The sequence below is a fragment of the Nicotiana tabacum genome, chromosome 17, assembly GCF_000715075.1.
Source record: "Nicotiana tabacum cultivar K326 chromosome 17, ASM71507v2, whole genome shotgun sequence".
Lineage (NCBI taxonomy): Eukaryota > Viridiplantae > Streptophyta > Magnoliopsida > Solanales > Solanaceae > Nicotiana > Nicotiana tabacum.
Window position 1 is genome coordinate 53274704 of NC_134096.1, and position 11057 is coordinate 53285760.

The window sequence follows — 11057 nt, forward strand, 5'->3', positions numbered from 1 at the left end:
TGCTTCTTCAATTCTTTCAACTCTGGCGGGGCTATATGGTATGGTGGGATAGAAATGGGCCGAGTCCTGGAGCCAAATCAATACAGAAGTCAATATCTCTGTCGGGTGGCATCCCCAGCAAATCTGCAGGAAATACTTCTAGAAATTCATGAACAACTCGTACTGAGTTCATAGAAGGAACATCCGCACAGGGATCGCGAATATAAGCCAAATAGGCTAGACACCCTTTCTCGACCACACCGAGCTTTCATAGAAGAAATAACCCTGCTGGTAGAATGACCAGGAGTTCCTTTACACTCTAACTGAGGTAACCCCGACATGGCTAGGGTCACTATCTTGGCATGACAATCCAATATAGCATGATAAGGTGACAACCAATCCATACCCAAGATGACATCAAAATCTACCATATCAAGAAGTATAAGATCCACACTAGTTTCAAGACTACCAATAGTAATAACACACGAACGATAGACATGATCTATTATAATAGAGTCTCCCACCGGTGTAGATACACACACAGAAGCACTCAAAGAATCATGAGGCACAACCAAATATGAAGAAAAATAGGAGGACACATAGGAATAAGTAGATCCTGGATCAAATAGAACTGAAGCATCTCTATGGCAAACTGGAATAATACCTGTGATCACAACATCAGATGACTCGGCCTCAGGCCTAGCTAGAAAAGCATAAAATCGGGGTTTGGGCCCCATCACCCTGAACTGCGTCCCTGGGACGGCCTCTAACTGGCTGGCCTCCACCTCTAACGACCTGACCTCCACCTATAACTGCCTGACCTCCACCTATAACTACTTGACCCCTATCTCTAGCTGGCTGAGAAGACGGTGAAGCAACTGGTGCTGGTATGATGGCACAAGAATCTTGCCGAGATCTGTTACTCAACAACCTAGGGCAATATCTCCTTATGTGACCAATGTTCCTGCACTCATAACACACATCCTGATGCCGTGGCGGCTGAAGTTGAAGCTGACCCGAACGGGCCGGATAACCTTTGTAGTGACTCTGGAGTGGTAGTGCACTGATAGGAGATGAATGTGCACTAAAATGTTGGCTGCCCAGAGTAAGGCATAATAGGACTATGACTCCTTGAAGCACCGGGAGATGCCTGAAGTGCTGAATGAAATCGTCTGGGAGGATGACCTCTACCGAAATTACCCCTGCCTCCAGACGAGGCACCATCGAAACCACCGAACTAACGAGTCCTCTTATCAGACCTCTACCCTCTCTCTTGTGCAAGAACCATCTCGATCCTCCTAGCGACATTAGCAACCGCCTGAAAGAAAATCTCACTTCCAGTCTCCTTGGCCATCTGAAGCCTGATAGGGTGAGTGAGTCCCTCAATAAACCTCCTCACTCTCTCTCCTTCAGTAGGTAGTAAAAGGGGAACATAACGGGCTAAATCCACAAAACGGGACTCATACTGAGTAACAGTCATACTGCCCTATTGTAGATGCTCAAATTACTTGCGGTAATCCTCTCTTAGTGTGATAGGAAAGAACTTCTCCAGAAATAGCTGCAAGAACTGCTCCCAAGTAAGTGCAGGCGATCCAACTGGTCTGGTCAATGTACAATCTCTCCACCACCTCTTGGAAGAACTCGTCATCTGAAATACAGCAAAATTGACCCCATTAGTCTCAACTATACCCATGTTCCGCAACACCTCATGGCAGCGGTCAAGATAATCATGTGGGTCCTTAGAAGGTGTACCACTGAAGTGAACTGGAAAGACCTTAGTAAACTTATCGAGTATCAATAAGTCCTTAAAAGACATAGCGGGCCTATCACCGATCTGTGCCGCAATAACTGGCTGAACTACCCCAACTGGCGGGGCTGCTGGAGCCTGATTCTGGGGAGCCATCTATTCTGGAGTGGGAGTAGTGGGAGTTTATGCTCCTCCCCCAGCCTGTGAGATGGTTGGTGCCACTGAAAATGTACCATTCTGCACCACGCCCTCCATAAGAATAACCAGACGGACTAGAGCGTCCTGAAGCACTGGAGTAGCTATGAACCCTTCCGGAACCTAAACTGGTCCACTGGTATAGTCTGAATTGGAACCTCCTCCTGAATATCCACCTGAGGATCTACAACAGGTGTTGCTGCTCGAGCTCTAGACTAAGCCCTACCTCTACCTCGGCCTCTAGCACGACCTCGGCCTCAACCTCTACCCCTAGCCATAGTTGCCACCGGGGGCTCTAGTCCCTATCCATCGGTAGATGTATTACGCGTTCTCACCATCTGCGAGAGAATAAGAATAGAATGGTTCAATTATCGATGATAGAATAAGATCGCACGACAGACTAAGAAGGAAGTGATATTATTCCTAAACTTTATAGCCTCTGAAAAATAAGCACAGACGTCTCTGTATCGATCCTTCAGACTCTACTAAGTTTGCTCGTGACTCGTGAGACCTATGTAACTTATTGCTCTGATACCAACTGTCACGACCCAAAATTCCCACCTTCGAGACCGTGATGGCGCCTAACATTTCACTTGCTAAGTAAGCCAAGGTTAGAATAATATTAGCCATTTTAAAATAATTTTAAATTAATTAATAACAAAAAAATAAATGCGGAAGTAAAGTCTGAAATGTAGTGAATAATCCATAATAATAGCGATGTCTAAATACCATCCCAGAACTGGTGTCACAAGTACACGAGCTTCTAGAATAATACAAATAAAGGTTTGAATGAAATAAAGCTGTCTGAAAGCAAACACACAGCTAAAATAAGGTAGACGGGGACTTCAGAACTGCAGACGTTATGCAGTTATACCTCAAGTCTCCTCTGAGTAGATGAAATCCGAGCAAGTCTATGGTACGCCGCTGGGACGAACTCCAAATTTACACAAGAAGTGCAGATTGTAGTATCAGTACAACCGACCCCATGTACTGGTAAGTGCCGAGCCTAACCTCGACGAAGTAGTGACGAGGCTAAGGCTGGTCACTTACATTAACTTGTACGCAATAATAGTAATAACCACAATAATATAAATTAATCAGGTAACTCATTTTAATAGTTGAAGCCAACTCAGCAGTCATAACCAATTATTATTTCATTCAATTTCTGTTGCAGCGTGCAACCCGCTCCCACAATATATTCATATTCACTTCTGTTGCGACGTGCAACCCGCTCCTCCAATATATTCATTTTAATCAATTCTGTTGCGGCGTGCAACCCGATCTCTCAATATAGACTTTTAAATAAGTCTGTTGTGGCGAGCAACCCGCTCCTCCAATAATATGATTTACCAATTCTTATAAAAGAAATTACTTCAATAAATGCAACAATTAATATGGAATTATAGGACAAGAAGCATATAATAATTATGATTTATTAGAAATAAGTGGTGACAAGTATCAATTAATTGTGGAAATTAAGGATGTAATAGGCATTTTAATAATTAGAATGCTAAATGTCAAGTGGCAATTAAGTCACATAAATCAACTAATCATGTAACAATTATAGCATGGATTCAAGGCATGGTATTGGGCAAATAACACGAGAGAAACAATAAATATAACAATTAATTAATGATTTAAAACGATTTATGATTTTTTAAGTAATTATGAAAACAATTAATTTAACGACGTATAGACACTCGTCACCTCGCCTATACGTCGTTCACATGCATTTCACATAACAAATAATTTAAGGGTTCTATTCTCTCAAGTTAAGGCTAACCACGACACTTACCTCGCTTCACAACCAAATTTCAAGCTTCCAATACACCCTTGCCTCGCGAATTTGTGTAATAAATAATCAAATTTAGTCATAATAAATTCAATATATTCAATACAAATTGTAGGAATTAATTCCATATGAATTTACTAATTTTTCGGATAAAAATCCGAAATTAATTTTAAAATTCAGCAGTGGGACCCGCATCTCGAATCCTGAAAAAACTCACGAAATCCGACACTCGTTCCGATACGAGTTCAACCATATAAGAATTATTGAATTTCGACATCGGATTGGCTTTCAAATCTTCATTTTACATTTTTGGAAGATTTTATAAAAAACTGATTTTTCTTCCATAAATTCACGAATTTATGATATAAATGAGTATGAAATTATGCAATATAATCAATATAGGATAAGAAACACTTACCCCAATTTTTTCCCATGAAAATCGCCCAAAACTCGTCTTACCCGAGTACCCTCGCGTTCGCGAAGAACATTTTTGTGCTGCCAAACATTGCCCTTCGCGAACGCCAAAGCAACCTCGCGAACGCGATGCCTTGCCTGGCTTGGCCTTCGCGAACGCGAGGCTTCGATCGCGAACGCGAAGCTTTGCATCTCGACCCTTCGCGAACTCGTGCACATGGTCTCGAACGCGGAGCAAAAAATGTGCCAGTCCAAATTTCCTCTTCGCGAACACGAAGCTCCCCTCGCAAACGCGAAGAAGGAAACTAGAAGAAGCATCAGAAAATTTCCAACAACATTCCAAGTCCGAAATTCAATCTGTTAACCATCCGGTACTCGCCCGAGTCCCTCGGGACCTCAACCAAATATACCAACAAGTTCTAAAACATCATACGGATTTAGTCAAAATCTCAAATCACCTCCAACAACACTAAAAACATGAATCACACATAGATTCAAGCCTAATGAACTTTGAAACTTCCATTTTTTACAAACGACGTCGGAACCTATCAAATCAAGTCTGATGGACCTCAAATTTTGCACACAAGTCATAAATGACATAACGGACCTATGAAAACATTCAGAATCGGATTCCGGCCCCGATATCAAAAGGTCAACTCCGTGGTCAAACTTGGAAATCTTTAGCCTTTAAATTTCTAGTTTCCGTTAAATGGTCATAACTTGAGTTAGAGACCTCCAAATTAAATTCCGGGCATACTCCCAAGTCCCAAATTACGATACAGACCTACCATAACTGTCAAAACACTGATCCGAGTCTGTTTGCTCAAAATATTGACCAAAGTCAACTCAGTTGAGTTTTAAGGCTTTATTTCACATTTTAATCAATTTTTCATATAAAAACTTTCCGGAAATTTATACGGGTTGTGCATGCAAGTTGAGGAGTGATACATAGTTCTTTTTGAGGTCTTAGAATACATAATTAATTATCAAATTTAAATATGACCCAAAAGGGTCATCACATAACATTATGCAAATGTTTAACAAAATTAATCTATCAATTCTAACTAAAAAGTGAACAGCATGCAATGTGAAATAACAAGTCAATACTACTAAAACAAGTAAATTGGAATCATAAATATAACACAATTTTAAAATCCCAAAAAAAAAAAATTAACATATGTCAATTTCCAACATCATAAAAATAAGTTCCAATACCACTTAAGATTAGGAAACATAATAAGTTTATAACCTCATTCAACAACGAAATTCATTTTTAATGACATCACTCATTATATATCAAATTTGTTAATAACTCATTATTTCTAATATTAGGAGGTATAGTTTGAAAAACTAGAATAATAACGCATTTATGCTAAATGAAGAAAATAAAATAAATAAGAAATAAAATATACGAGCAATTACATGGAATCACAAGAAGTAAAGATAGAGAAATTACACCTAAATTTAATTTTTCAGTGGCTTTTCAAACACACTCTAAATAATTTGTTTGAGAAGTATTTCAAGTGAAATACTAATATGTTTTATTCACTAGTTCCCGATTTATTTTTCCAAGTGGAATTCATGTTCAAACACGACTAAATTTCAAATAGGAGTACTCAGATATTTACACAGGTATATTCTACATCATATCTAGTGATGTCAATATCATGTCCATTAATTGATTTATATTTTATTTATCACAACCCAAAATTCACTATAGGTCGTGATAGCGCCTAACGCCGCGGTCAGGCAAGCCAACAGTGATTAATCAACTTAGTTACTCATTTACTATTTTCGAAATCATGAATCCCATTGAATAAGTAGTGTAATGTCTAATACTCGTAGAAAATCCGTGATTTTATTTTTCTAATTTCCGTATAAGGTATAAATTACAAGGTGAAATGATAATAATTACGCGAACTACAATAATGAACACCCAGTAGGTACCCCCGAAACCCAGCGTCACAAGTGCATGAGCATTTACTAAGGAGTACAATAATAATACAACATATGTTTAGAATGTAAATAAGACTGGATAAAATAAATAGTACGATAAAGACTCTGTGTACTGCGATGCATAGCCTAGAATGCAGCTGATATGAAGTCTCCTCAATAGCTGCGGCTACGCGCCAAGATGATCATCAAATGAACCTGTCAGATCCTGAACATTTAGTGCAGAAGTACAATATGAGTACGTAAATCAACGCGTACTCAGTAAGTATCTATCCTAACCCTGGAGAAGTAGTGACGAGGGTTCGACATCGACACTTACTAGTGGTACAATAAATCAATATGGTAAATCATAAACAAATAAGAGTACAACAATAGTAGTGAGGTAAATCCGTAACTAACACAATCTTCCAAAATTTCTTTTAACAATATCAATTTCTCAATCTTGTATTCTATCTCGACAGCTCGGAATTATCAAGTGCCAATGACAAACATATAAGAATTTTAATATAAAATGAATCAGTGGAAGGAAAATCTTGCAAATATTCGGACTGCTAGCGATATAACGCACGATTATGCCGAGGTCGTACGGTCAGATCTCAAAAAGAATATGATATTGCCGAGGCGATCGGCCCGTTTCCATCATAACATATACACTGTCGAGGGTCGAGCAGCATGAACCATTAATGCATATATTATACTGTCGAGGCGAATGTCCCGCTCCCATTAGAGTGTGGTACATAATCCTATCGAGGCGTTTGGCCCGCTCCACAAGAAATGAAAGTAACTATCGAATTACGAGACATGAGCTTACGATACAGTACATAAACATAAGGTGAGTATAACCTTTGCCATTTATCAAATAACTTGCCAACAACTTAAGGTAATAATGCTCGGCCTAATATATATATGTATATACTTCTAAATCAAGTTCAATTATAATTTCAATTAATTAAGCTAGCAAGATGAGTTCAAATATTTCAAATATTACATGGTAAAGTCCTAAGTCTACCCAGACATAAACATACTTTAGCAACGTATGGACTCTCGTCATCTCCTGCGTACATAGAACCTATAACTAATAGCACATAACAATTACATCACCTAGAGGGTAGTTTCCCCCTCACAAAGTTAGACAAGAGACTTACCTCGCTCCGAAATTCCATAACCGACTCCAACGCCTCTCTAACTCATCAATTCAAATCCAAACGATCTGTAACTAGTCAAAAAATGTGCAAACCAATAGAAATATACTCCAATACTCGTAATAAATCAATTTATAACCAGTCTCAACTCCGCTCAAAAGTCAATAAAGTCAAACCCTCTGGGCCACGTGCCCCGATTCCAAATTTCTTGAAGATTAACATTACCCATAACACCACGAACGCAATTATATAATTTATCCCTAATTCCATGTCCTATTTCGTGGTCAAAATCCAAAAATACCAAATTTTAGGTTCTCTACCAAAATCTCACATTGTTTACTAATTTCCATAAATTCCATGATAAAATCCATATGTAATCCAAGTATTTAACTCGTAATATGTGGGAATCACTTAACTCGTGTTGCTTGAGAAAATTCCCTCAAAATAGCTCCCCAAATTCAGCCAACCCAAGTGAAAAATGCAAGTAGGACATCCAAATCCCGTTCTTAAATAATTCTGCCAAGTGATATTTTCGCACCTGCGGAACAGTAGCCGCACCTGCGGCGTCGCTTGTGTGACCAAAACTCCGCTTCTGTGGTGAAGCACTGAAGCCCGCCCCTTCGCACCTATGGAAGCTGCCCCTATCCTGCGACATCCCGGGTGCGACAAGCTCCCTCGCTTCTGTGCTCCTCTCAGCTTCTGCGCTCCAAGAAGCCGAATCTGCGCCATCGCAGGTGCGGTCCAAATGTCACTTCTGCAAACCTTCCCCACGCACCCCTCTTCCGCTTCTGCGTTGAGCATTCCGCTTCAGCGGTTCCACACCTGCACCCAATTTTTGCATGTGCGGTCGCACCAGTAATAGGCCAAAACCAGCATTTCCTCAATTTTAAATTTCTATCCGATTTCAATCCGTTTCAAGCCCGAGGCCCCCGGGATCCTATCGAAACATACTAACGCATCCCAAAACATAACACGAACCTGTTCGAGGCCTCAAATCACACCAAACAACATCAAAATTACGAATCGACGATTGAAACATTTTATTAAACTTTCAAACATTCAAACTATGATGAACACGTCCGATTCATACTTAAATATTTCGAAATGACTCCAAACTCTACGTACAAGTCACAAATCATGACACAAACCTATTCCAATGATCGGAATTCCAAACGGACATCGATAACACCAAGTCCACCTCAAACCAAACTTAGAAAATTCTAAAACCTTCAAAATGTCAAATGTCCACAATAAGCACAGAAATGCTCCCGGGTGACCCTAATATACGCCCAAGTCCAAATTCATCATACTAACCTATTGGAACCTTCAAATCCCGATTCCGAGGTCGTTTACTCAAAATTTAAACCTTAGTCAATTCTTCCAGCTTAAAGCTTCCGGATTTAGAATTTTTTTTCCAAATCAATTTCGAACTTCCCAAAATTCAATTCCGACCACACATACAAGTCATAATACCTGAAGTGAAGTTATTCAAGGCCTCAAACCGCCGAATGACGTGCTATAGCTCAAAACGACTAGTCGTGTCGTTACATTATTGGGAGTATATTTTTGGCAGAGGCGGATTCACGATTTAAATTTTTTATATTTTTGCAGCAACCTCAAGTTAATATATTATAATAATTGGATTCACATCTAAATAGTTATATATATATTTAGTGAAATCTTTAGTACATGTATAAGGTCTGGGCAAAAATTCTTCCCACCACAAGTCTGTTACTAATTTCAACTTTCAAGTATATCTTCAAGCAGTGAGTACAATTAGAATTATTTTTTTCTTTAAAAATGTTAGGTAGTTTACGTTCATAATTTTAATATGTCATTACAAGTAAAATATTCTTATATCTGATTTTGCTACCAAAAGGAAGTAGACCTATGAGTAAATAATACTGACAGACCAAAAACAATGATAAGGACTGATAAGAGAAGAGGCTCTAACTGTTTAAGGGTAAAGGAAAGGAAGCTTATGTCGAGTGGCAACCCAAGCTATTGCCTAGAGGCGGAGCTAGGATTTGAAACTTATGGGTTCGGGATTCTAAATCTTTTAAGTTACTGGGTTCTAAATTAATAATTTATACATGCTAAATGAATTTCTTAAGACAAATACATGGTTTGAACGAAAGCTACTGGGTTCGGCCGAACCCGTAAGTTATACTCTCCCTCCGCCCCCTACCATAAGATATCGATGGACCAAAGTTTGGAAATAGATCAACTTACTCCATATCAAATTACTAGTAAAAATCATATTACCCATGCATTTGAAATAACACACCAGAGAAATTGGTGCAGAATGACAAGTTTCTAGTCTCAAACAACAGACACTGTACTTTCAATTATCAATTCAACTGATTGTTGCATGTTCTAAACCTAAGGGAGTCCAAATTGGACCGAACCCTTTGTCGGGCTATGATTCCCTACTTTTGCGTTTTAGTCTTAATCTTACCTTGATGCACATTCATCGTCTTTATTAAATTTCTAATAAAGTTACAGATACATTGCTATATTTGTTACATAAACAATGTCACACATCTTCAAAGCTCGAGAATGTTAAGATGGTTAGAATGACAGTTGTGAAGCTAAATGCTTAAAGGGTGACAAATTTAGTTCGGTGACATCCGTGTACGGTAGGTGATTTAGTTAATTAGTGGAGTAAGAGTTAATTATATATATGCTCACGTGTACAGTGTGTTAGAGTAATTAGCCATTGTAATCACTTTCATTCTCTGCAATTAAGATCCAACTACTTCCAGAACCTTCTTCTTCTTCTTCCTTCGATTTGATCTGAGCTTCAATTCTCCATATTTTAATGGTGGAATTTATCATGGTATCAGAGCTTAAGTGAATCAATCAAAATCAGAGTACATCCAAGTTAGCTTTTGTGAAATTAATTTTGTTCGTCGAAGTATTTTTTTTCTCAAAGCTTTCTGAAATTCAACAATGGCAACTTTAGACATTGACAAACCTAGACATCCGTTATTCCTGTAGACGTCAAACAATTCTAGCAATGTGATCATCTCGATTCAGCTAAAAGGAACTAAAAATTATTCAGTTTGGAGCAAAGCGATTGTGATTGCATTGCAAGCGAAGAGAAAATTAGGGTTCATTGATGGAAGTTGCACGAAATCTCAGTTCACTGAAGATCTAGATAAAGACTAGGAGCGAGTCAATGCAACATTGTTGACATAGATTATGAAGACTGTATCCCCAGAATTGGTCACTGGGATTGTGTATGCTGAAAATGATCATGAGGTTCGGTTGGATCTTGAGGATCGATTCAACAAGGTCAATGGTTCTAGAGTCTACAATCTTCAATGAGAGATAGCTACAGTTTCACAAGGTACCCCTCGCATCTCTGTTTATCACTCTAGGTTGAAGTCATTGTGGGACGAGTATGGCTCTCTTATACCCTCACTTCCCGTTACTGTTGGAACAAGAGATTTCATTGAACATTTAGAACAACAGAAGATTTTTCAATTCTTAATGGGATTAAATGAATCCTATAGGGCAATTAGGAGTCAAATTTTGTTGCAATCTCCACCACCTTCAGTTAGTCGTGCTTTTGCAATGCTGATAAATGAAGAGAATCAGAGAAATGTTTGTGTGTCTAATTCATAGATTAGTTTGGCAAATGAGATGAACGATTCTATAGTATTCATGAGTATCGGGGGAATCAGACGAAATTTAAGAAGTTCAATGACTTGTACTGTGAGTGCCATTTCAAAGGCCACATAAAAGACACTTGTTACAAATTACATGAGTATCCACCTGGTTACAAAGGAAAAAGACAACAGTAATACAGACAAGCAAATGCAGTTATGAA

At 38.7% G+C, this 11057-nt stretch overlaps 1 protein-coding gene across 1 annotated transcript; it reads left to right on the forward strand.

The window, feature by feature from the left end:
- Nucleotides 1-10426: 10426 nt before the first annotated feature.
- On the forward strand, nt 10427-10852 carry LOC142171852 (uncharacterized). Its single transcript, XM_075235556.1, has 2 exons — nt 10427-10491; nt 10606-10852. Exons 1-2 carry the CDS (start codon nt 10427-10429, stop codon nt 10850-10852), a joined length of 312 nt encoding a protein of 103 aa, XP_075091657.1.
- Nucleotides 10853-11057: the final 205 nt, after the last annotated feature.